Raw genomic sequence first — 24,790 nt, 5'->3', positions numbered from 1 at the left:
GGTGGCGGAGGCCCCCCCGGCCCCCGCGTCCCGCTGGCCCCCCTTCGAGGTGGGGGCCTCCTGCCCGCGCCGCTGCCACTGCAAGCACCAGCACCCCCGCAAGCTGCCCAGGAACGTCAGCGCCTGGTGAGCGGCGCCGGGACCCCCCCGGGCCGAAGCGGGGGCCGCGAAACGGCGGCTCCGGCACGGAAAGGGGGAGGCCGGAGCGCGGGGGGAGCCTGCTGCAGACCCCCCCCCGCTCAGCCGCGGCTCTCCCGCAGGCTGGCCCCCGCCGCCAACCACCTGGCCGAGCCGCCCTGGGTCTCCACCGCCATCCTGGCCGGCTCCCTGGTCGCCGGCACCGAGTTCCTGCTGGACGCCTACACCGGGGGGGGCGGAGAGGAGGACTGACCCCCCCCCCCGAGCCCCCCACCATTAAACCCCGTCGCTCAGCTCCGCTGCAAACCAGCTCCTTCACTGGAGGAAGGAGCAGGGGGGTGGGCAAAGCCGGGGGGCCGCAGCCCCGCGCCGAGGCAGCGGGGTTGGAGGTGCATGGGGGGGCCCAGAGCACCCACGTTTGCCCGAGGGAGCCCCAAAACCACCGCAGCTCCCCCCCCTTCCCCTGCGCTCCCTCCCTCCCCGGGGAAGACGGGCGGGTGCCCCACAGATGCGGCCGGGAAGAGCCCGGGTACAAGAAGCCACGGCTTTATTCAAGGCGGGGGGGCCCGCGGGACGTCGGGGGGGCGCGGGGACGCGGCCGCCCCCCTCCCGCCACGTCTCTCCGCAGCGCCGACAGCAGCGGGCGGAAAACCGGCCCGGGGGAGCCGCGGAAAAGGGCGCTTCGCCACTGCCCCCCCGGGACATGGCTGCCCCGCAGCCCCCCGCACCACGGCTGCTCGCAGCTCCTCCCCGCCCCGGCCCAGAGTGAACCCTTAAATAGTTAAAAAAAAAAAAAAAAAAAACAAAACAAAAAACCAGAAGGGCAGGGGGTGGTAACGGGAGTAAAAGACACCAAATAAAAAGGGGGGGGGGGGGAAGGCGGGGAAGCCCGCGAGTCCTGCGCGGCCCCGCTAGACGATCATCTCCAGCTGCCGCGCGTACTCGATGACCTGCTTGGCCAGCTCGGTCGAGGGGATGGTGGTGTCCTCGGGCTTCTGCTGCTGGCTGCTGAAGCTGTAGTAGTTGTTGGGGCCCAGCACCCAGCCGCGCTGAGGGGGGCGGGAAGGGGGGGTCAGCGAGCGCCCCGGGGCGCCGGGGGGGCCCCCGTGGGGCCGCCGAGCCCCGCGTTACCTTCTTGGCGTACTCGGTCATCTTCTTGGGGGTGCTGAAGAAGAGGATCCTGGTGGCCTCGGTGAACAGGATCTTCTCGTAGGCTTTTTCGATGCAGCCGGCGATTTCGTCCCTGAAACAGAGCCGAACCCCAGCGGTTACGTCCCGCCGGCGGGGCAGCGCGAGGGACTCGCGGGGTCGGCGCGCGGGAGCCAAAACGCCAGCGAAACGAGGGGGTGAGGTCACGATCCCAGCTGGGCAGAGCAGGGGAGCTGGCGAAGCAACTCCGTTCCCGCAGGATGCCGCAAACGCAACTACGGATCTCCGAGGTCTCCGAGGGTCTTGGGGACAGAGGCGTCACCACGCTCCAAGCGTCCCGGCAGCGGGGACGGACCAAACCAGCCGCGGGGGACACAACTCACCGGATGGTGTCCAGCAAGATGTCGATGAAGAAGGTGTAGCTCTCGGCGGGGATGTTGCCTTTCGCCAGGAAGACTTTGTTGTAGCTCCCTTCCATCAAATACTGCAAGAGAAGGGCGGGAGGCTCGGACGCGCTGACGCCTGCGCCACGCTCTGCTCCCAGAGACGTTTCAGCAGCTCTGAGGGCCGCAGAGGCGCGTGGGTCGGGGCAGGACGCCCGCCCGGGCCGCGGTGGCCGCGGAGGGACCGCGTCCCCGGCCGGGGGGAGGCACCTGCTCCAGGGAGACGGGGTGCTTGATGTAGACGTTGCTCTGGATCTCCTTGGCCGGGAGCCGCTCGAGCTCGGTGTGGAACTCGGCCACGCGGTTCTGCGACAGCAGGAAGAGCAGGTTCAACCCCAGCAGCTGGTGCTTGTAGGCCGACTCCGGCAGCTCGTCCCTGCGGCACACGGACAAGGAGCGTTCTCGCGGGCAGGCCCGCCCGGACGCTCGCCGGCGCCCGGTTCAGCGCCGCGCGCTCGAGCGGGAAGGCAGCAGAAGCCAGGCGGAGCCCGGCGCGCCGCTCCCCAGCCACCGTGATGCCAGGCCCCGCCGGCGGTCGGGCCACGCTCACTTGTAGTCGAAGTAGTAGCACTTCAGCTGGGCCATGTAGCGCTCGAAGGAGGGGATGTCCTTCTTCAGGATGCTCCACTGCGCTCCGATCTCTAGAATATCTCCTGGCAGGGACACGGGCGGGTCGGGAGAGGCGAACGCGCGACCCGCGGGGCAGCAGCTGCCATGGCACGGCGAGGGAGCGAGGTGGAGCAGCTCCTCCGGGAAGGATTCCTCCTCCTCCTCGTGCCATTTTACCCCCAAAATACGGGCCGAGAGCTCGCTCCAAAGGCGGAGGCAACACTTACTCGCCAGAATGAGCTGCTGCTTGGTCAGTTTAGTGCCGGTGGTGGGCAAGAAGTTGAGCTCCAGCAGGGCCAGCTGCGGGACGAGGGAGAAGGGGCACGGTCAGAGCGGCGCAGGCGGCTCTCCGAGGCACCGGACCCCGCGGGGCCGCATGGAGCCCGGCGGGAGCCGAGCGGGACATCCCGGCCCGCCGCGGGGCCTCTCCGAGGGTCTCCAAGGGCGGCAGGGCCACGCTGGGCTGCGGCACGACCGAACGCAGCTCCTCAGAGGAGCCGCGCTCGCCGCTGACTCAGAGGGAGGACAGACGAGCTTAATTAGTATTTACTAACGACCGCGGGAAGCGCGCTGCCCCGCGGGAGAGGGCACCTCCTGACTCACGGCCCGGCACCCTCACCCCTGCCCGGCCTCCCCGCTCTCCTCTCCGAACCCACGGGAGATTCCTGCCCGCTCCCACTGCTAATTAAAGCTTGCGGGTGCCCCAGAGCCGCTCGAGTGCCAGATCCTTGACGCCTCCCTCGGACTCATCCGGGCCGGTGCCAGCTCAGGGCCCGGCCACGCTGCCCTGCCGCCTCCCTCGGACCAGCTCAGCCCCCCTTGAGGCCGGGTTCTTCCTCCTCCTCCTCCTCCCACCGCGCAGCTCTGCCGCCAGCCCGAAAGCTGCCCCCCCGCCCCGAGCTGGATGCCCCCCAGCCCAGAACCAACCCCCCCCAGGGTGCCCCTAAACCAGACCCCACTCCCCTTCAGGCCTCTCCTCAACCCCAGCCCCCCCCAACACCTTCAAGTCCCCCCCCCACACACACAGCCCAGTTCCCCCTCTAGACCTTACAGCCCAGGCCCTGCTCCCCCTCAGGGACCCTCCCCCCAGGCGAACCTACGACCCCCTTCAGACCCCCCCCAGTCCGGTCCAGTGACCCCAGACCCCCCCCCCCAGCCTGGTCCGGTGACACCACACCCCCCCCAGCCCGGCCCGGTGACCTCAGCCCCCCCTCCCCAGCCCGGCCTGGTGCTCCCAGACGCCCCCCCAGCCCAGCCTAGTGCCCCCAGAGCCCCCCCCAACCAGCCCGGTCCCCCCCCCCGGCCGGCCCAGTGACCCCAGACTCCCCCCACAACCAGCCCAGTCCCCTCACACCCCCTCCAGCCCGGCCCGGCGCCCCCAGGCCCCCCCCCAGCCCGGCCCGGCGCCCCCAGGCCTGCCCGGCGCACCTTGAGGCGGCCCAGCGCCTCGCCGCACTTGCTGAGGTTGGGGCTCTTGCGGCTCCACTCGCCCTTGAGCTGCTCGTACATCCCGGCGGCCGCCTTGAGCCCGCCCGCGCCCTCCGCCCCGTTCACCACCAGCCCCGCCGCCGCCATCGCCATGAATCGGCAACCCCGCGCGCGACGCCGCCGCCGCGCTTGACGACGGACGCCGCCGCCGCGCTTGACGGCCGCCGCGTCGCCGCGGCAACGCCGCCCGCAGCCAACCGCGCCGCGCGCCCGGGCCGCGCGGGAGGGGCGGGGGAGGCGCATGCGCAGAGGGCGCGCGGCGAGGCCGGCCGTTGGGGCGTGACGTCACCGGGCCGTAACGGACGGGGGCGGGGGCGGTGACGTTGCGAGGAGGGAGCGTGTCGTCAGAGGGGCGGGGGTGCGAGGGGGAGGTGACGGGGTGCGAGGGGGGTGTGACGTCACTGGGGGAGGCAGCTGTGATGTCACGGGGAGGGGGGTGACACCGTGAGGGCAAGGGTGATGTCATGGGGTGGCGCGGGGGGGGGGCTTCAGGGGGGGCTGTGACCACCAGTGACATCACGCAGGAGGCACGACAGTGCCGTGACCTCATCACGGGACACCAGAAGGGGGTGGGGCAAACGGGGGGGGGCAGCATGATGTCACGAGGGTGACGTCCGAGGGGGAGGACATGGGGCCGCCCTGACAGGAGGTGATGCCGCGCAGGGCCCACCACCGAGGCCGTGACGTCATCGCCACCATGATGTCACCACTGGCGCTGGCGCTGGCAGCCCTGGCGGTGCTGGCGGGGGCCCGGGCGGGCTGCACCTGGCGGGCGGCGCTGGCCCCCAGCGTCCCCGGCGACGGCCGCCGCTCCGTCTTCGCCCGGCAGCACCCCGAGACCTCCGTGGCCGCCGTCTTCGAGGAGCTCACCGACACGGCCGTCGACATGGCCGCCGACAACGCGGTGCGCGCCGTCCCCCCCCCCCCCCCCGGCGCCGTGCCCCCCCGGCGCCCCCCGCTCACCGCCGCCCGTCCCCCCAGCACTACTTCGGCTTCCCCTACTACCTGGAGATCGGCCTGGGCTGCGCCGTGCAGGTAGGGTGCTGCGGGCTGGGGGGGGGGGGAACACGCTGGTGCCACCGCCGGTGTCACCGTCACCGTGCCGGCGGCAGGAGCCCGAGCGTGCCACGCGGCGTGCCCACCTGCTGGGGCTGCGCCCCGTCGTCACCGTCACCTTCGAGGAGCCCGTGCACCCCGTGCGCCAGAAGCCCGAGCGGCTGCAGATCAGGATGCGGGCGGCGCCGTTCCGCCCCCCCGGTGAGCCCTGCCGCCGCGGGGGGGGACGGGGATGGGGACGGGGGGGGGATGCTGGTGGCCCACTGCCCCCATTCCCCAGGGGACACTGGCCCGGGGTGCCCGATGTGGGCCCAGCTGAGCCCAAGGCCAGGGGTGTGCTGGGGGGCAGGGATGGGGGGCAGGAGGGTCTGGGGATGGGGGGCAGGAAGGGTCAAGAAGGGCCAGGGATGGGGGGCAGGAAGGGCCTGGGATGGGGGGTAGGGATGGGGGCTAGGAAGGGCCAGGGATGGGGGGCAGGAAGGGCCTGGGATGGGGGGCAGGGATGGGGGGCAGGAAGGGTTGGGAATGGGGGGCAGGAAGGGCCAGGGATGGGGGGCAGGAAGGGCCAGGGATGGGGGGTAGGGATGGGGGCTAGGAAGGGCCAGGGATGGGGGGCAGGAAGGGCCAGGGATGGGGGGCAGGAAGGGCCTGGGATGGGGGGTAGGGATGGGGGCTAGGAAGGGCCAGGGATGGGGGGCAGGAAGGGCCAGGGATGGGGGGTAGGGATGGGGGGCAGGAAGGGTCGGGAATGGGGGCTAGGAAGGGCCAGGGATGGGGGGCAGGAAGGGGCATCTATTTGGGCTTAGGCACCCGGGCAGGATCGGGGGGTCGGCAGGCGCCCGGGTGGGCTCAGGGAGGGGGGGACACCAGGGTTGGCAGGCGCCCGGGGGGGCTCGGGGTCAGCGCTGGGGTTCGGCAGGCGCCCGGCGGGCTGGGGGGGGCACCGGGGCACCCGTGCTACCCCACCCCGTGCCAGTGCCGTGTGCCGCAGGGCCGTGCGGCAGCGAGGAGCTCTGCCGGCTGCGCTGGTACACCCCCATGCCCATGGTGAACGGCAGCGCCGTCATGGGCGTCCGCGTGCACGGCGACACGCCGGGCCCCAGCGTCCGGCAGCGGAGGTGAGCAGTGCCGGTGCCTGTCCGCGCGCCGTCCGCGCTCCCCGGCTGCTTTGAACGACGGTTCTGCCCTTCCCACCGGCAGGTTTTCCTTCAACGTCAACGGCTACGTGAAGGAGACGGAGAGGGGGCTGCAGTGCACCGTGGGCAGCCCGGTAAGGCGCAGCGGGGGCTCGCGGGGGCCGCGCTCCCGGCCCAAATCACGGCCGAGCCGCTGGGCCGCTCCGCTGCCGGGCAGGCCGAGGCGGGCTCACGGAGCGGCCGCAGCGGGGAGAGCAACCGGGGGGAGATTCGCCCCTCTCTGCTGTCCCCCTGCTCCGTTTTCTGCTCCGAGTCTCTCGCCCGCCCTGCAGATCAGGAAGCTGAAGAAGCTGATGGCTGTGGACAGCCCGTCGCGGCCCCTGTGGGCGACCGTGGACAAAGCCCCAGTCCTGATCCTCGGCGGTTTCTCCAAAAACAAGGCCATCTTGCTTTCCGATTCGGACTTCGAGGACTTCATCGCGGTGGAGGTAGGGAGGGGAGCGGGACCGGGGGGGCAGCACATGGCCCCGGGCCGCTGTCCCACCCCGAGAGCGGCTCCAGCCAGGCTCCGCTCCCCGCACGCGCAGGTGGACATCGACAGCTGCTGGATCGGGTCCCTCACCTGCCCCTGGAGCGAGTTCTCCTCCACCATCTTGGACGCCATCGCCACCGAGAGCACCCTCTTCATCCGCCAGAACCAGCTCGTCTACTACTTCACGGGGAATTACTCCGTCCTGCACATGGCCACGCCGGGATCGAGTGAGAAAACCGGTGACGGCAGAGAGGGGGGGTCCCGGTTCGCGCCGTGGCGCCCGGCAGCCCTCCCGCTCCCTCCGCCAGCCCTCTGGACCCGCGTGCTCAACCGCGTCTGCGTGGGCAAGCTGAACCCCGTCCCCTTCTCCCACAACGGCTCCGAGTACGTGATCGCCATAGGCCGGGGCCAGCAGAAAGCGGACTTCTTCCTCGGCACCGTCCGCGGTAGGACGCGGGGCCGGGGCGCTCACTGCGGGCGAGGGTCCCAGCCTGGCTGTCGCACACGTGTGTCCTTGTCTGTCCTGCAACAGACGGAGTGGTTTCCTTTTCCGACTCCATCAGGGCTGAGAAGAAGACGGTGTGCGAGTACTTGGAGTGTAAGTGTCCCCGGTCCCTGCGTGCCCCTGAGGAGCTCCGGGTGTCTCCCACGAGGGAAACTGGGGTCCTGGAGTCACCTGGGGCAGATTTGCAGCAGGGACAAACGGGAACAGCTTCGCTGCGGTCACCGGGACAGACCGTACGTGGGGTTCGATCAAACGCCCCGAGCCCGTCCGCTCTTCAGGGACGTCTCGTGGCTGCCACCCCGGGGAACCCGCTGGGGTCCCGGTGCCGGGCAGGCTGGAGCAAGCTGCTCCTTCCTCTCCAGTTTCGGCATCCTGCAAGATCCAGTGGGCCGTCTACATCCCCGAGGAGAACAAAACCCTTCTGCTGGTGGAGCAGGAGAGAGACAACGCTACCTCTTACCACGTTGTCGCCTGCGAGCACGGTGGGTCGCCCGGGGCCGGGCGGCCAGGGTGGGAGCAGCGCCGGGAGCGTTGCCCTGACTCCTCGTCCCTGTTGCGTTTGAGCGCAGAAAACCCGCGTTTCTCCGTTGTGTACGACGTACCCTCCTTCCGGCCCAAAGGTGAGCGGCGTTGGAGGGCGGCCGGACCCTCCGCGAGCCGCAGCCCGCCGCCTCGCTCCCCCTCCCCGCAGCCACGGAGAAGTCCTTCGTGATGCTGATGGGCTTCGAGGAGTACAGCGACACGCCCATGGTCCTGCGGGGCTTGTCCTACAGCCCCTTCAGCACCATCTTCTACATCTGGGGCAACGCCATACTGCAAAGGTGGGGCCAGAGACCCGGCTGCCGCCCCACGTTCGGCTTCCCCTGCCGCCCCCCTTGGGGCACGACCCCAGAGTCCGGGGCGGTCGGGCCGTGCCGACCACCCAGCCAGGCATCACGGTGGGGCAGCGGAGCCCAAGCCTTTCCCTCCCCTTCCTTGCAGCTACGACATTAAAAACTACCTTTTCCTCTCCGGATTCCCCAGCCAGTCTGTCATCAAATACTTCATTCAGTCCTACAAGGGGGAGGTCGTGTGCGTGACCGAGGCGGAAGAGGTGGGTGGCGTGGGAGCGGCCGGGGCCCCCGTCCTCCCCGCTGTCCCCAGGGCTGGGACGCAGAGGCCCCCGGCCCATCGCTGCTCCCTGCCTGCTCTCCCCAGGTCTGGTTCCTCGTGGAGGGCAGCTCAGCCGTCCAGCAGCTCTACCCCAGCAGCGCCTGGAGCACGTACGCCAACATCCAGCTCCTCAGGGGCTCCCGGGACTACGGCGTCAACGAGTCCTCCCTGAGCTTCTTCTACAACCAGGAAGGACTGCAGCAGGTGGGCCCGGGAGCAGGGGTGACCCCGAAGGTGGCCCTGATCCACCCAGGGGACGTGGCCAAGCGCCATGGCTGGACATCGAGATAACCCTGGGCTCGCGCGCGGCTTGGGGCCACCGCTCCGCTCCTGGGAGCTGGGCTCGAGCGGAGGTGTTTCCCGGGCGGATCCGGGGGCCGCAGCTCCCCGGCCCTCACCGCTCTGCCTCGCCGCTCTCCTTCCAGCTCGTTTACATACACGACAGGAGCGGGAGGATCGTCAAGAGGAAGTTTCCCATCGCCTACATCCTCTCGCACCGCTGCCTCTACTCCCCCCGCTATTCCTCCAGCAGCAGCCCGTGAGTGGCGGAGGGGCCACGCGAGGCCTCACGGCGCTGCCAGGGCGCTGGCTCAGGCCGTGCCGCTGGGCGGTAGCTCCCGGCTCTGGGAATAGGGAGCATCTTTCCCTCTTGGGGAAACTGAGGCAGCAGAACGGGGGAAGTGACTGCCCCGTAGTCACCCAGCACCGGCCGGGAGCGATCCCAGCCTGCGCCCCGGCAGCCTCCGTCGCTCTCCGCGGCTTCCCCTCGCCGACGCGGCGTGCCTCCGCTCTCCCCAGCGAGCTCCGGTTCATCGGCTTCACCAACCTCTGCCCTTTCACCGTCATGAAGTTCCGGGACCTGCCCAAGCCGCAGCGCTTCAGCCGCCTGGAGCACTACCGCGCCGAGCCGCCGGTCGTCACCGACGAGACGGGCTTCCACGACAACAAGTCTCTGGCTGTGTATCAGGGCCTCGTTTTCCACCTCCTCTGGCTTCACTCCGACTACAACCGGGTGAGATCCTGGCCCGGGCCCGGCAGCAAAGCCGGGCAGCAGCACAGCCAGGGCCGGCAGAGTCCCTGGGGCCGGCGGCCTCGGGCATTGCAACACCCCCGGGCACTGCCACAATCCCGAGTCCAAGCCCCTGAGAGGGAAAATGAGGTGCCAGATGCCCCCCTCCCCACTCTCCAGATGTTGTGCTGCCTTCCAGCCCGGAAACAGCTGGATTTCAGGCCTCATTTAACACAGATTCAGCAGTTCTGGTTCTGGGAGGAATGATGGGGGATTTGTTTGGGCACTGGGGATGCAGATGCCTGGAGGAGGAGGAAGAGCCAGGCTCGCAGCTCGCTGACCTGCTGCTCTTTTTCAGCCTTATGCTGACCCTGTCCACGACCCAACGTGGCGCTGGTGGAAAAACAGAAAGCAGGATGCCGTGAGTCCCAGAAAGGAGCCTCAGCTCGGCCACGGGGGAAAACAAGCCCCCAGGAGGGCTTTACCCCCTGCAGCCGCTTTGGTGACGGGGAGCGCTCCCCTTCCCGCAGGATTACTACCTCTACCTGGCCAGCACGGGCAGCTCCCCGGGGGGCCTGTACATCAACATGGAGCACTACACGAAGGTCTACGACCTGCGCTCCGACAACGAGCTGCCCGAGCAGATCTACCTGGACAAGGGCGACGCATACACCTTCTCCGTGACCCTCAGTGTCCACTCCACCGCGGATGACAGTAAGGGGAAGCCTCTTGCCCGTCTCCGAGGGCTTAACCAAGGTATGGCGGGGGACGTGAGCCAAAAAAGCCACCGTCGCAGCTGCTTTGCTTCGAGAATGGGGCCCAAATAGCTGGGAACACGGGCCTTGCTCTTCTCCGTGGTAGCTTGTGGGGAGCACCCCATCCTTGAGCAGGTCCCGTCACCCCAGGCGCGGGAAGAGGCGCAAGGCCTGGCCCAGAGCTGCAGGCTCGTCCCCGCCGCGGGGTCCCGTCGCGGGAGCGGGGCGCTGCCGCCTCGCCAGGTGCCTGGCTTGCTTTGCAGCGTGGGAGAAGGACTTCCTCAGCCGCCTGAAGCTCACGGTGGTCCTCTCGCACCCCTTCAACGTGGGCTTCTCCCTCCAGAGGCAGAACCTGGCGAACTGGGCCTCGGTGCTCTATAAGGTACGCCGGGGCGCGGAGAGGGGACCACGTACCAGCGTGGGGACCACCAGCTGGGGCCCCCTATGCCACAGACGTCCCTGCCGATCCGTTCCCCGTGGCACGTCCTGCTGCTGCAAGATGAGCAAAATTGCCTGTCAGCAAAAAGCCAGGGAGCTTCTCTGGGCCTGAGGGAGGTTCTTCTTCCTCCTCCTCCTCCTCCTCCTCCTCCCCCCCACCCAATTAACCCTCCGCAGGTGGGCATCCAGGACACAGCACTGTACCCGCAGCAAGAGCTCAGCGGGAAGAACCTGCTGAAGAGCTCCATGGTGCTAAAGGTGGGAGAGGCGGCTGGCGGAGGCCAGCGCGGCACGCAGACAGCTGGGGCGAAGCTCGGCTCGGGGTCCCCGCGCCGCAGCCACGAGCCTGGTGGGGCTGGGGGTGGCTCCGCGGCGTCGGTCGGCCCCTCACGTCGGTTCCTCTTGGATTTCGCCCTTCCCAGGTGGTTAACTCGGCGACAAACTGTTACCAGTACTCCGAGTCGGGGCCGGCCCTGCAGGTAACCCTACTGCGGTCCCCGCCCCGGGGTTCACCTCGGGTCCCGGGGGAACGGAGCAGCCCCGGGCGGGGTGAGCCCCGTCGCTGCCCTCTCCCCGTGCCCCGCAGGGCTACCGGATGGTGCCCGTGTACGTCGGCTGCCCGCCGGGCAAGCGCATGGCTTTCGACATCACCAACACCGTCCAGTACACCACCAGCATGAACAAGCGCTACTTCAACTGCCTGAGCCAGAACCCCGAGATGCCGTGCTTCTTCTTCAAGGACGGTAGGGCCCGAGGGGGGGTCACAGGCCGTGCCGGGGACTGGCTGTCACTCCTGCCTCTGTCCCATGTCCCCTCCGTGCCGGGGCAGGGTCCTCTGATCCTCCCCCGCTTCCTTCCTGCAGTGTTTTACCCTCTCTTCCTGATCCAGGACATGGTGACAGGGGACTCGGGGTCCTTCTCAGGACGGTGAGAGTCAAGCACGGGCCGTTGGGGTGGGGTGGACGGGGACATCCCTTCGCCGCAGGGCGTCAGACCCTCCCCGAAATGGCTCCTGCCCGCCAGGTACACGCTGAAGGTCATCGGCGGTGCCCCGGACGTGGAGGACGCCATCGTACGCTACAGACCTGAGGACATCTGGAAGTACAACGTAGACAATGCCAGGTGACCGCTGCCCGCAGCCGGCCCCGGCGCCAGGCCGGCGCTTCTCCAGCATCCCGGGATGGCTGCTGCCACCAGGGTATCCGGATCCAGGGATGTCCGAGCAGAGCGTTCGCGGCCCGCGACGCCTCTGCGCGCCAGCATGGGCCTCCAGCCCCTTCCTCGCTGCGGCTGAGGGTGGTCACACCCGGTTTGATGGCGATTGCGGGGAAAAAGGGAGCCTGCGAGCAGCCTCCGACCCCGGGTCTCTCTCTGCAGCACGGAATCGAGCCTGATATGGCAGAAGGCCGACGGAGGGGAGTCCGAGACTGATCCCCAAGGATACCCCATCCACTCCAGCACCAACAACGGCATCAAGTGAGCGCCGGGATGAGCGGGGGCGTTTGGGAGCCGGCCCTCGGCCCCTCTGCTGGGGAGGGGGCGGTGGGCTGTGCCTCTGGGGCACAGCAAAGGGGAGCCGCGCGTGGCAGTGTCCCCTCCCCGGTGACACGGAGCCTGCGGCGCTCCGCAGGTGGCTGTGCCGGAGGAACTCGCCGTGCCACGACGTTGCGCCCGTGGGGCTGACGGCCCCCAACTACTTCTTCCTGGTGGCGGTGTCCAACAGGCGAGTGCTGGGGCCCGGCATCGGTGTGGGGGGCCGGGGAGGGGGTCAGCGCCCGGGTCCTGAGCCCCCCTCTGCCCCGCAGAGACGTGGACACGTCCACCTACTGCGACTACAGCCTGGAGTTCGTCATCCACGTGCACGGGCTGCAGCTCAGCTCCACCAGGAAGCTGTTCTTCATGAAGGTGGGAGCGCGAGGGAGGTGTCCTCGGCCCCTCGAGCACCCTCCTGCGCCCCACGGCCGCCCTGAGAATCGGCTCTTCCCCAGGTGACCATGAGCGTGCTGCTGGGCCTCGTCACCCTCTACTTCCTCTACTGCCAGGCGAGGAGGAAGATGATGGCATCCTTCTTCAGCATGGTGCACAAGCTGGAGGAGGCGTCGGCCCTCTCGGCCGGTGAGCGATGCCGGTTTCGGCAGGAGGGGCGGCAGCTCGCCCACCCGCCCGCCCGGGCCCCGGCCCCACGCGTCCCCTCCGCCCTCCCCAGGCTCCACCAGCACCAGCGCCTCCTCGGTGGTGGAGCACGGCGAGGACCTGCTCCCCGCCAGCTCCCTGCACAGCGCCGGCAGCGAGCCGGCCCCCCCGGGCCGGGCTGAACCGAACCGGGCCGCCGCCGCTCCAGGTTTGCCGTGACACAACGGCCGTTGCCACCCCGTCCCCACCTTTGCAATAAACCCCTTCCTCGTTTAACCCGCTCTGCGCCGGGATCCGCGGCCAGCAGCCGCCCCGCTGCGGTGCCCACAGAGCAGCCCGGCCCTGGCGCTGCTCCCCCCGTGCCAACCCGGACTCCTGGGCCCCCCCAGCCCTTCTCCCCGCCGGTGACACCCCGTCGTGGCTGCCCAGCGCGTCCCCCCATCGCCCGCTAATTCCTCCCGACACCCGTGGCTGAGAGCCGGCCGGAGCCGCAGGGAGCAGCAGCCTGGTTTAATTGGGGCTGCTTCTTCCCTTCGTTCCCCCTAATTAAGCAAATTAGCTCCGGCCGTCAGCGCCTAGAAACAGGAGGCAAAAGTTTAATCGTTGCTAAAAATAGCTCCCTGGCACAGGCACCCGCGGCCATCCTGCTCCGGGGAGGTGGGTGCTGCGCCCCCGGCGAGATGCAGCACCCCCCTCCTGCTCCGGTCCGAGGATGGGCCCAGGTGTCCGGGCCCCCCCACAGGGTCCATCCTGCAGCAGGTTGACACGACCCCCCCCCCCCCCCAATCCCCCTCCCGTCCCTCGGGTCCCCCCAGGCCCCACATGCAGCCACCTCTCCCCAGCACTGCACACTCGCTCGCACGCTCCAGGGCAGCCGAGAGGACAGAAGGACCCCCCCCCTCCCCCAAGCCTGGCCCACAGCCACGGGGTCCTGGGCAGCACAGGGGGGTCCCACGCAGGAGGGACCCAGGCGTCCTGGCCCCCCCCAGCCCTTACCAGCGGTCGACCTGCGGGGCAGTGAGACCCGCGTCCTGGGCCCGCTGCCGCTTCTGCTCCTCTGAGGGGTACGAGGAGCGCAGGGTGACCCCGGGGGGGCCCAGGCGTCCGGGATCCCACCCCACTGCAGCCCTGAGCTGGGGGGGCCCAGGCGTCCCAGCAGCCCCTCCACAGTCCTGGGTCACAGGCCAGCCTCAATTACCCTTTTATTGCCTCCTAACGGGTTTACGGCTCCTTCAATTAGCGACTAATTGGGCAGCGCTCATTAACTCAGCTGTAACTAGGCGGGGAGAGGTGGGGGGGCTCCCTGCATCGCTGCCGGGGGATGCAGCCCCCCCCCCCAGGACCCCCCCACGCCTTCCTGCAGCTGGCAGGGACCCACGCTGCAACCCCGGGCATGAAACGCTGCAGCACTGCACGCTGCAGCCCTGCTGCAACCCCCCCCCCCGCACGCTGCAGCCCCCGGCAGTGCATGCATGTCCCCCCCCTCCCCGTGCCGCACCCCCCCAGCATGGCCCCTCGCAGCCCCTGTCCCAGATAACGGAGGGGCGAAGCTGGGAGTTAATCGGGGGCTCTAACGAACACCCCCATTTAATTCCCGCTGACGATTTCTTGGGGGAGCCGCAGGCAGGAGGCAGGGATGCAAATCCCCCCCGGCAGAAGCGGGGCTCCCCCCTCTCCCCCCCCACACAAGGGTGCACGAGCACCCGCGGGCCCCGTGCACCCTGCCAGGATGCCTGGGCCCCCTCCGTGCCCCCCAGCTCCCTCCCCTCGGCTGCTCGGGGCCCGCCAGGACACCTGGGTCCCCTCCCGTGTGGGTCCTGTATGGCGGGGTGCCTGCGGGACCTGTGGGGCTGTGGGTGCCACGGAAATGTGGGGCTGTGGGTGCCGTGGGACCCTGGGTGCCGTGGGGCTGTGGGGGCCGTGGGGCCGTGGGTGCCATGGGGCTGTGGGTGCCATGGGAGCCTGGGTGCCGTGGGGCTGTGGGTCCCTGGGTGCCGTGGGGCTGTGGGTGCTGTGGGTCCCGGGGGCGGGGGCGGCGCCGGCGCGGGGTCAATGATGCTCGGAGACCTGGCGGCTTCCCGGGGGGTTTCTTTGGGGCCGGCGGCGGCCGGGACCCACGGCGGCGCGTACACGACGGCCTGGCCCGCGCCCCACGTCCCCGCGCCCCACGTCCCCGCGTCCCCGCGTCCCCAGCGCTGCCACCGCCACCAAGGGGGGTTAAAACGGGGGTGGGGGGGCGCCGGGCGGCCCCAAGGCTTGGCTTAAAAAACGCTTGCGCTACAAAAGGCGCCCGCGGCCCCGGCGCCGGTGTGGGGCGCCCCACGGGCGGCAGTGGGGCCCGAGGGGCCCGAGGGGCGGGCGGGCGTGGGCAGAGGGGGAGAGGGGGAGACGCAACTGCACGGCGCAGCGTGTGCTCGCACGCTCGCGTGCCCCTGGGTGTGCAAACGCAACTGCATGGCGCAGCGTGTGCTCGCACGCTCGCGTGCCCCTGGGTGTGCAGTGGAAGGGTGCAGACACAACTGCATGGTGCAGCGTGTGCTCGCACGCTCGTGTGCCCCTGGGTGTGCAATGGAAGGGTGGAGACACAACTGCATGGTGCAGCGTGTGCTCGCACGCTTGCGTGCCCCTGGGTGTGCAATGGAAGGGTGCAGACACAACTGCATGGTGCAGCGTGTGCTCGCACGCTCGCGTGCCCCTGGGTGTGCAATGGAAGGGTGGAGACGTGCTTGCATGATGCACCGTGCACTTGCACGCCCACGTGCCCCTGGGTGTGCAATGGAAGGGTGGAGACGTGCTTGCACGGTGCAGCGTGTGCTTGCACGCTCGCGTGCCCCTGGGTGTGCAAGGGAAGGGGGCAGACGCGATTGCATGGTGCAGCGTGTGGTTGCACGCTCGCTAGGGAGGACCCCAAGGGGACATGGGGACCCTGTGGGGACATGGAGACACCAAGAGGACCCCCGAGGGCATGGGGGGATGCTGTAGGGACACAGACCTCCAGGGGGTCCCCGAGGGGACACTGGGACCCTGAGGAGACGTGGGGACCCTGTGGGGACTCATCCCCCCGCGAGGTCCTCAAGGAGACGTGGGGACCCTGTGGGGACGTGGGGACACCAGCAGGACCCCTAGGGCACGTGGGGACCTTACGGGGACATCAGGACCCCTGCATGGACACAGCCACCCTGGAGGTCCCCAAGGGGACATCAGAAGGACCCCAAGGGCATGTGGGGACATGGGGGGCACCAGGAGGACGCTGAGGGCATGTGGGCACCCCTGGGGACTTGGGGACACCACGAGGACCCCATGGGCACGTGGGGACATGGGGACACCAGGAGGACGCTGAGGGCACGTGGGCACCCCTGGGGACTTGGGGACACCACGAGGACCATGTGGGGACACGAGGACCCCCCCCCGCAGGGCCGCAGCCCCCCGGCAGGACCCCAGCCCCCTCTCCCCCCACCCCGTGGGGACTTGGGGACACCAGGAGGACCCCGTGGGGACACGAGGACCCCCGCGCAGGGCCGCAGCCCCCGGCCCCTTCTCCCCCCGCCGCGGGGGGCCGCCCGGCTGTCCCCGTCCCCGGCGGCGCCGCTCAGAAGCCCTTGATGTGGCAGTAGGCTTCGAGGCTGGCGAAGAGGATGTAGAGGAGCCAGAGGCCGAGGAAGAGGGCGGCGGTGAGGAGCTTGGGGGTGCGGGGCCCCCCCAGCTCGCCGCCGATGTGGGGCCGCCGGCGGTACATGAGCACGCTGATGCAGACGAAGGCGAAGATGGTGAAGAGGGTGACGGAGAAGGCCAGGGTGCCCGTCTGCACCTCGAAGTCCCGGCCCTGCGCCGCCCAGTAAATGGCGGCCACGGACCAGGCGACGCCGAGCCCCAGGAAGACGTTGACGGCGTTGGAGCCCGTCACGTTGCCGATGGAGGCGTCCGCGCACTGGTCCTGCAGCGCGGCCACCTTGCTGGCGAAGGTGTCTGCGGGGGCCGGGGACAGGGACGCGGGGACAGGGACGTGGCATGGACACGGGGACGTGGGGACATGGGGGCCCGGGGACAGGGATGCGGGGACAGGGACGTGGCATGGACACGGGGACGTGGGGACATGGGGGCCCGGGGACAGGGACGCGGGGACAGGGACGTGGCATGGACACGGGGACGTGGGGACATGGGGGCCCGGGGACAGGGACGCGGGGACAGGGACGTGGCATGGGTATGGGGACGTGGGGACATGGGGGCCCGGGGACAGGGACGCGGGGACAGGGACGTGGCATGGGCATGGGGACATGGGGGACAGGGACGCGGGGACAGGGACATGGCATGGACACGGGGACGTGGGGACATGGGGGCCCGGGGACAGGGACGCGGGGACAGGGACGTGGCATGGACACGGGGACGTGGGGACATGGGGGCCCGGGGACAGGGACGCGGGGACAGGGACGTGGCATGGGTATGGGGACGTGGGGACATGGGGGCCCGGGGACAGGGACGCGGGGACAGGGACGTGGCATGGGCATGGGGACATGGGGGACAGGGACGCGGGGACAGGGACATGGCATGGACACGGGGACGTGGGGACATGGGGGCCCGGGGACAGGGATGCGGGGACAGGGACGTGGCATGGGCATGGGGACATGGGGGCCCAGGGACAGGGACGCAGGGACAGGGACGTGGCATGGACATGGGGACATGGGACAGGGAGACACAGGCACCGGGACAGGGACATGTCACGGGGACAAAGGGACACAGGGACAGAGATATGGCATGGACACAGGGACATGGGGACATGGCATGGGTGAGGGAACATGGGCATGGCATGGACACGGTGACACGGAGACACAGGGACATGGCATCACCATGGGGACACGGGCACAGGGACACGCATGGACATAGGGACATGGGATGGGGACACAGGGATGTGGGGGGATATGGGCATGGGGGGACACATGGCATGAGGTGATGGGGACACAGGGGCATGGAGGGACAGGGGACACCAGGGATGGGACAGCGCGGTGGGGACATGTCACCTCCTGTCTCTGAGCTGGAGCACCGTGCCCATGGAAGAGCACCCATGGGCCCCGCACCCCATAGCCATGTCTCCTCCCTGTGTGCCCCATAGCCGTGTCCCCTCTGCCTGCGCCCCATAGCCGTGTCCCCACCCCATGTGCCCCATAGCTGTGTCCCCTCTGCCTGAGCCCCATAGCCATGTCCCCTCACCCCTTGCACAACATCCCCATACCCCCTGCGCCCCATAACCCCATCCCCATCCCCCTGCACCCCATAACCCATCCCTGCGCCCCATAACCCATCCCTGCGCCCCATAACCCCACACCCCCTGCACCCCATAACCCCACACCCCCCCCCTCACCCCCGCACCCGCCCCCCGTCCCCGCGCCCCCCGCGCCCGGCGCCCGCCGTACCGGGGATGGAGGTGCCCAGGGCCACGAAGACGACGGCGTTGACGGAGTCCTTGAGGCCGACGGTGCAGCCGAAGTGGGCGGCCAGGTCGCCGATGAGGGCGGTGAGGACGCCGATGAGGAGGATGGAGACGCCGAAGCAGGCCCAGCCGTTGCAGTACTCGGTGGGCGGCACGCAGGCGAAGAGCACCTTCCAGAAGACCGTCAGGAAGTGCATCACGTAGTCGAAGCAGGACGGCAGCCGCTCCTCCCGCCCGTCCTCCTCCTCCTCCTCCTCGCCTGCCCGACCAAGGCCCCCGTCAGCACCGGGCCCCCCCCGCGGCGGCGGCCCCCGGCCCCTGGGGCGCGTGGCCCTGGGGTGGGCGTCCCCTGAGATGGGCGTCCCCACGTCCCCAGGGGTGGGTGGCCCCAGGGATGGGCGTCCCCATGGATGGGTGGCCCCAGGGATAGGTGTCCCCGTGTCCCCAGGGATGGGCGTCCCCATGGATGGGTGGCCCCAGGGATGGGTGTCCCCGTGTCCCCAGGGATGGGTGTCCCCAGGGATGGATGTCCCCAGAGATGTGAGTCCCCATGTCCCTAGGGAGGGGTGGCCCCAGGGATGGGCATCCCCAGGGAGGGGTGTCCCCATGTCCCCAGGGATGGGTGTCCCCCGAGATGGGTGGCCCCAGGGATGGGTGTCCCCAAGGATGGACATCCCCCGTGATGGGTGTCCCCAGAGGTGGGTGTCCCCATGTCCCCAGGGATGGACACTCCCAAGGCTGTGTGTCCCCAGGGAGGGGCGTCCCCAGGACCATGTCCCCAGGGCTGTGTCCCCACGGTGGGGTGTCTCCAGGGCTGAGTGTCCCTGAGGCTGTATGTCCGGGGCTGTGTCACCGAGACGGGGTGTCCCCAGGCTGGCCATCCCCTGCACCACGTCCCCAAGGCCATGTCCCCCCAGGGCCACGTCCTCCCCAGGCCTCCCCAGGTCCCTGCCAGGGGACGGGGAGGGGACGCGGGGACACCCCGAGGGCTCCAGGCCATGCCTGTGGTTGCGGGGACGGGGCTGGCAGCAGCCACGAGAGGGCACTGCCAGCACGCAGCGACACGGGGCCGCGCGCACACGTGCACACGCGTGTGCCTGCAGGCGGATGGACCTGGGCACGGATGTGCGCGTGCAAGCATGCCCGTGTGTGCAAGAGCACGTGTGCAACAGTGCGTGTGTGCATGCACATGTGCCCGTGCAGGCAAGCACATACATGCCCAGGCGTGCAAGTGTGTGAGTGCGTGCAAGTGTGCACGTACCCATGCATGCAAGCGTGCACGTGCTCGTGCATATAAGTGTGCACGTGCATGCGCTCATGCCCATGCATGCACGTGTGCACAAGTGCATGCACGTGTACACATGCCCATGCAGACAATTGTGCACCTGGGCGTGCAAGCGTGCGGATGCCCATGCATGCAAGCGTGCACGCGTGCGAGCAAGCGTGCGGGCGCGCGGTGCCGGCCCCCACCTGCGCTGACGGTGATGGCTTCCAGGAACTGCTCCCGCCACGAGTGCGTCCCGATCACCATGGCCAGGTTCGTTTTCTTGATGAGTTTGTCCACGGTGTTCTGCGGGGAGCGGGCGCTCAGGCCGTGCCACGCGGGCACCGAGCGCGCCGGGTCTCAGCCCGCTCCGGCGCCCGGCTCGCGCCCCGCGGGGGACTCCCCCCACCACCCCGCGTCCCCGGAGCGCGGCCGGACGCCTGGGCCCCCCTCCCCGCGCCCCCCGGCCCCTCGTTGCCTTGAAGTCGTAGGACTCCTCGATGATGACTTCGAGGCGGCAGTTCTCGCCCAGCACGGGCTTGCCCATCTCGGCGATGCGCCGGGCCTCCTCCTCCTCGGCGGAGAGCTTGCGCTCGCCCTCGGCTGCGGGACACGGCGGGTCGGGCGGCGCCGGCGCGGGGACGCAGCACGGGGACGCGGCACGGGGCAGGGGACACGGTGCGGGGACACGGCGCGGGGATGGCGTGGGGCATGGCGGGGGACAGGGGACACGGCATGGGGCATAGGGATGGCATGGGGCATAGGGACATGGTGTGGGGCACAGGGACACGGTGTGGGGCATGGGGACACGGTGTGGGGCAGGGGACACAGCGTGGGGCATAGGGATGGCGTGGGGCACAGGGACACGGTGTGGGGCACAGCGTGGGGCAGGGGACGTGGCACAGTGCACAGGCACAGAGCGTGGGGCCACAGTGCAGGGTGTGGGGACAGGGTAAGGGGACAGCACAGAGCGTGGGGACGCGGCGTGGGGACGCGGCGTGGGGCAGGGGACATGGCATGGGGCAGGTGCCCGGAGCAGGCAGCTCATGTGGGTGCAAGGACACCCGTGGGGGTGCACGGACATGTGGGGGTGCACAGACACCCGTGGGGGTGCACGGACACCCGTGGGGGGGTGCACAGAGACCTGTGCCAGGGCCCGTCCAGGGGGACCCGGGGCGAAGGCCCAGGGCACCCGCGGGGCTCCCCGTGCCGGGGACAGCTGGATCCGGCCTCCCGCAGACGCGCCCCAGCCCGGCTGGTGAGGACGAGGACGAGGAGGAGGAGGAGGAGGAAGGCTCTTACCTTGGGCCAGCAGGAGGGCTGCAGAGGGGAGAGGAAGAGTGTGAGACAGTGCCGGGGCCAGGACCCAGGTGCCCGGCCCCCCTGCGCCCTCCCCCCCCGCCGCGGGCCCCGGTGTCCGGGCGGCCCGGCCGTACCTGAGATGCCCCGTTTGAGCCAGCGCGGCTGCCCCAGCTCGATGAAGAAGTTGTCCTTCTTCTCGTACTCCTCGTCGTCCACGATCTTCACCTGCAGCGTTTTCCTGCGGGCGGGCGAGAGGCGGCAGCGTCACCGGCGCCGCCGGGCCCGGGGGCTCCCTGGGGCGCGTGCGCGTGCGAGAAGCGTGCACACGCGTGTGTGCACATGCATGGCTGCACATGCATGCGCAAGAAGCGTGCACATGCGTGTGTGCACACGCACGGCTGCACATGCAGTCACGCACGCACACGCGGGGGCAGAGCTGCACAGACGCCCGGGTGCATGCGTGTGCACACACATGCATGCACACACACGTGCAAAGACACCTCCATGTGCACACACATACGTGCACACACACACGCGTGCACAAGCCACGACAGGCGCCAGCTCCCAGCCCTGCCCGCAGCCACCGTGCTGGGGGGACCCAGGCATCCGGGCCTTGCCGTGTTGGGGGACCCAGGCGTCCGGGCCCCACAGCAGCCGCCCCCGTGGGCTCCCCGGCCCCGCAGCGCTGGCTGGCGAGGCGGCTTTGGGGGAAGAGCTGTAAATTGGGGTATTTATAGCCGGCGGTGGGAGGCAGCGGATGAGTAATCCCCCGGGGAGGCGCGGCCGCGGCACCGGGGACCCGCGACGCCGGGGGGCTGCCCGTCCGTCCGTCCGTCCGTCCATGCATCCATGCGTCCGTCCGCTGATCCGTGCATCCGACCACGCACCCTCCGTCCACCCAAACCGCCGGCCCCGGCTGCTGCCGCCGTTTCCCCCTTTGCCGGCAGCGCTGGGAGGCCGCGGCGGCGGCACCGAGGCCACGGAGCACCCACGGGTGCCGGCCCGGCCCTGCTCCCCACGCGCCGGGTGCAGCACGTTTGCACCCGCCCCCTTCGCTCCCGGGGGGCAAAATCCCCCCCGTCGGCACCGAAAACGCTCGTCCGGGCGGCACCGGGGAGCTGGGGTGGGCTGGAGCTGGCGTGCGTGTGACACACGTCCTGTGCAAAGACCCTTGCACACGCACCCCGTTGCACGGACCCTTGCACACGCACAGCGTGTGGGGAGGCTCGGAGGTGGCCACGGGACCGACGCGCACGTGGGACGTGGCGGTGTCCCCGTCCCCCCCCCCCGCAGCCGCCCGGCGCTAATGAGAAGCACGTCGAGGGCCCGGGGGCCAGCGCCGCACCCCCGAGGGCTCCCGGCCAATTAAGCCCAACCGCCTCTTAACGTGCTTTTAATTGGGCTGCAGCCCTGACGAGCTGCGTGGGCGCAGGGTCCCCGCGGGGCCGAGGGCGAAGCGGGGCCGAAGCCCCCCCAGATCTGCTGCGTTGCCCCCAGTGAGCGCCAGAGCCCCGCGGCCAGGGCGCTCCGGAGCCGTCAGCCCCGCTGTGCCACCGCGGCGGCAGGGTGGGGGAAGAAAGCAGATTTATTATCGCAATTAATGCGCTAACGAAAGGGCCCGAAGCACGGCCGCACCTGCTGCAGGGACGCTTGCACACGCAACCCCTTGCACCGACTCACGCACGCGCATTGCACAGACCTTTGCACCTACTCCCTGTTGCACGGACCCTTGCAAACGCATGTATTGCACAGACACCCTGTTGCAGAGACCATTGCAGATGCACACATTGCACAAACACCCCTTGCACAGATCCTTGCACATGCACACATTGCACGGACCCTTGCACAGGCATCCCACTTTACTGACCCGTGTGCACACACCTCCCCCCCTTTGCACAGACCTTTGCACTCACACCTATTGCACGGACCCTTGCACATGCACTCCATTGCACGGACCCTTGCACACGCACCCCATTGCACAGCCCCTTGCACACACCCCCCATTGCACAGCCCCTCGCACGCGCACGCAGCCGGCAGAGCGGGGCGCGGGCGGCACTCACGCGGTCTCGTCGTTCCTGAACTCCAGCTCGCCGCAGGCGTCCTCGTAGTGGACGCCGCCGCCGCGGGCTGAGCCCTCCACGGTGCGGTAGGGCAGCAGCACGGTGCCGCGGGCGCCCGAGCTGCGCACCACCTTCACCTCCACCGTGCCCTGGCACTCGCTGACGTGCAGCAGCCGGTCCTGGAAGGTGAAGATGCCGGCGTGGTCGTCGTCCAGGATGGTGACGGTGGCCACCAGCGGCGTCACCAGGCGTCCCTTGGGGTGCTCGGCCGAGTCCGCCTCGAACATGCCCTCGGCGTCGCCCACCCGCAGGTTGAGGAGCCGCACGAAGAAGTGCTCGTCCTCCTCGAAGATGTCGTCGTCGATGATGCCGATCTTCAGCTCCTTCTGCGTCTCGCCCGGCTTGAAGATCAGCGTGCCCTCGCTGTACTCGTAGTCGGAGCCCGCCTTGGCCGAGCCGTCCTCCGTCTTGTAGTCCACGTAGAAGGTGTGGTTGGCCTCGGCGCCGTGCTGGCAGGCCACCGAGAGCGTCACCGAGCCGCAGTTCTCCAGGCAGTGGTACATGCAGGGCTCGAAGAAGATGCGGCTGCAGCTCTCCTCCTCGGCGTCCGAGGGCACCTCCAGCAGGTTGGAGGCCCTCTTGGAGAACTCGGCCACGTGCTTCTTGAGGATGTTGCCGGCGCCAGTCATCATGCGGGTGGCCTGGATGCGGTAGAAAGCCCGGCTCTTCTGCTGGTGCAGCAGGGCGTAGTAGTTGGCCATCTCCACCAGCTGGTCCAGCTCCTTCTCGGGGTGCTTCTGCTTGAGGTCCTTGAGGATCTGGATCACCTCGCGGCGGCTCTCGTCCAGCTCCTTCTCCTCCGGCGTGGGCTCGACGAGGGCCGGCGCTGCGGCGGCCGCCCCCTCGGCCTCCCGGCGCTCGGGGGCCAGGAAGCCGCCGTCCATCTCGATGCCCTTGGGCAGCTCGCCCTCGGTGCCGATGATGATGCCGCTGCGCGGGTCGGCCCGGTAGCGCTTGTAGACGTACTTGTAGAAGAGGAGCCGCTTGTCGGCGGCCCAGGCGAAGACCACGCAGACGGGGAAGAAGACGAGGGTGAGCAGGGCCTCCCACACCTGCACCACGCCGGGCGAGATGACGGCCAGGATCAGGTAGAGCCAGATGTAGGCGAAGATGCTCCAGGAGGCCGTGACGAAGAAGACGCGCAGGTGCTTGATCTTGCGGCTCTCGCCGCTGGGGATGACGTAGACGCAGACGGCGATCACCACGAACATGTTGAAGGCGGCGCTGCCCACGATGGTGCCGGGGCCCAGCTCGCCCGCCTGGAAGTTGTGCCCGCAGACCTCGATGACGGAGAGGAGGATCTCGGGCGCCGAGGAGCCCAGGGCCATGAGCGTGAGGTTGGAGACGGTCTCGTTCCAGATGCGCACGGTGCCGATGCTGGTCTCCCCGTTGGCCTTGGTGATGGTGATCTCCTTCTCCTTGGAGGTGATGACCTCGATGGAGGCCATGAAGCGGTCGGCGATGATGGAGACGCCCAGGAACATGTACATCATGGCCACGAAGTAGACGATGGCCCGGGCGGCCTTGTCGCCGAAGGAGGGGTTGTCGGGCTGCCACACGGGCAGCAGCACGCCGGGCTGGCAGCGGTTGGAGCCCTGGCAGGTGCCGTTGGCCTCGGCCGCCGGCTCCGGGGCGCAGGGCTCGGCCAGCAGCAGGGCGGCCAGCAACGCCGCGCGCCGCGCCGCGGCCATGGTGCCCTCCGCCGACCTGCGGAGGGGGAGAAGGGGGTCGCGGCGGCCCTGCACCCCGCGCCGTGGTGGGGGCGTGGGGCCGAGCCGCTTCCCCCCGCTGCAAAGAGCCTTAGAGAAACGATGTCAAGCCACGCCGGGGGCTGGTGTGGATTTTGAATGCCGCTCCGTGCTATAGGTTATCCAGGAGGTGCACCAGGGCGGGGAGGGTCTTGGGCGGCCCTGATGGAAGGGGCTGGGGACAGCGGTGATGGGGCTGGGGATGGCCGTGGTGGGGCTGGAGATGGCGATGATGGGGCTGGAGATGGCGGTGATGGGGCTGCGGATGGCGATGGGTCTGGGGACAGTGGTGGTGGGTCTGGGGATGGCAGTGATGGGGCTGGAGATGACTGTGATGGGGCTGGAGATGACCGTGATGGGGCTGGGGATGGCGATGGGGCTGGGGACA

At 69.6% G+C, this 24,790-nt stretch overlaps 3 protein-coding genes across 4 annotated transcripts; 1 reads left to right on the top strand and 2 right to left on the bottom strand.

Moving 5' to 3' along the window:
• Positions 1-668: 668 nt before the first annotated feature.
• Positions 669-4,043, bottom strand: PSMD8 (proteasome 26S subunit, non-ATPase 8). Its single transcript, XM_064502981.1, has 7 exons — positions 3,768-4,043; positions 2,567-2,639; positions 2,281-2,383; positions 1,941-2,106; positions 1,671-1,771; positions 1,270-1,381; positions 669-1,187 (listed from the first exon to the last, which is right to left on the bottom strand). Exons 1-7 carry the CDS (start codon positions 3,918-3,920, stop codon positions 1,050-1,052), a joined length of 846 nt encoding a protein of 281 aa, XP_064359051.1. The 5' UTR covers positions 3,921-4,043; the 3' UTR covers positions 669-1,049.
• A 388-nt stretch (positions 4,044-4,431) lies between these two features.
• On the top strand, positions 4,432-12,800 carry CATSPERG (cation channel sperm associated auxiliary subunit gamma). The gene is given in 27 exon segments (XM_064502967.1): positions 4,432-4,731; positions 4,809-4,862; positions 4,940-5,084; positions 5,875-6,001; positions 6,084-6,507; positions 6,607-6,778; positions 6,860-6,997; positions 7,084-7,289; positions 7,419-7,538; positions 7,626-7,723; positions 7,725-7,877; positions 8,038-8,149; positions 8,254-8,412; positions 8,634-8,746; positions 9,007-9,220; positions 9,576-9,638; positions 9,748-10,043; positions 10,090-10,354; positions 10,588-10,668; positions 10,833-10,889; positions 10,997-11,153; positions 11,274-11,337; positions 11,434-11,532; positions 11,788-11,886; positions 12,041-12,133; positions 12,216-12,315; positions 12,399-12,800. Coding segments are annotated over 27 exon segments (4,188 nt in total). The 5' UTR covers positions 4,432-4,479; the 3' UTR covers positions 12,726-12,800.
• A 3,308-nt stretch (positions 12,801-16,108) lies between these two features.
• Positions 16,109-24,358, bottom strand: SLC8A2 (solute carrier family 8 member A2). 2 transcript variants are annotated; one of them, XM_064503009.1, is made up of 8 exons: positions 22,595-24,358; positions 20,669-20,772; positions 20,535-20,552; positions 19,711-19,835; positions 19,439-19,538; positions 18,128-18,227; positions 17,952-18,091; positions 16,109-16,509 (listed from the first exon to the last, which is right to left on the bottom strand). In XM_064503009.1, exons 1-8 carry the CDS (start codon positions 24,343-24,345, stop codon positions 16,133-16,135), a joined length of 2,715 nt encoding a protein of 904 aa, XP_064359079.1. In that variant the 5' UTR covers positions 24,346-24,358; the 3' UTR covers positions 16,109-16,132. The 2 variants fall into 2 exon arrangements, with proteins under 2 accessions (XP_064359079.1, XP_064359078.1); XM_064503008.1 differs by having other exon boundaries at positions 17,952-18,227.
• Positions 24,359-24,790: the final 432 nt, after the last annotated feature.

This window comes from Dromaius novaehollandiae, chromosome 34 (assembly GCF_036370855.1).
Source record: "Dromaius novaehollandiae isolate bDroNov1 chromosome 34, bDroNov1.hap1, whole genome shotgun sequence".
Classification (NCBI taxonomy): Eukaryota; Metazoa; Chordata; class Aves; order Casuariiformes; family Dromaiidae; genus Dromaius; species Dromaius novaehollandiae.
Note: the sequence above shows the minus strand (reverse complement) of the source record. Positions and strands in the feature narration are given on the sequence as shown.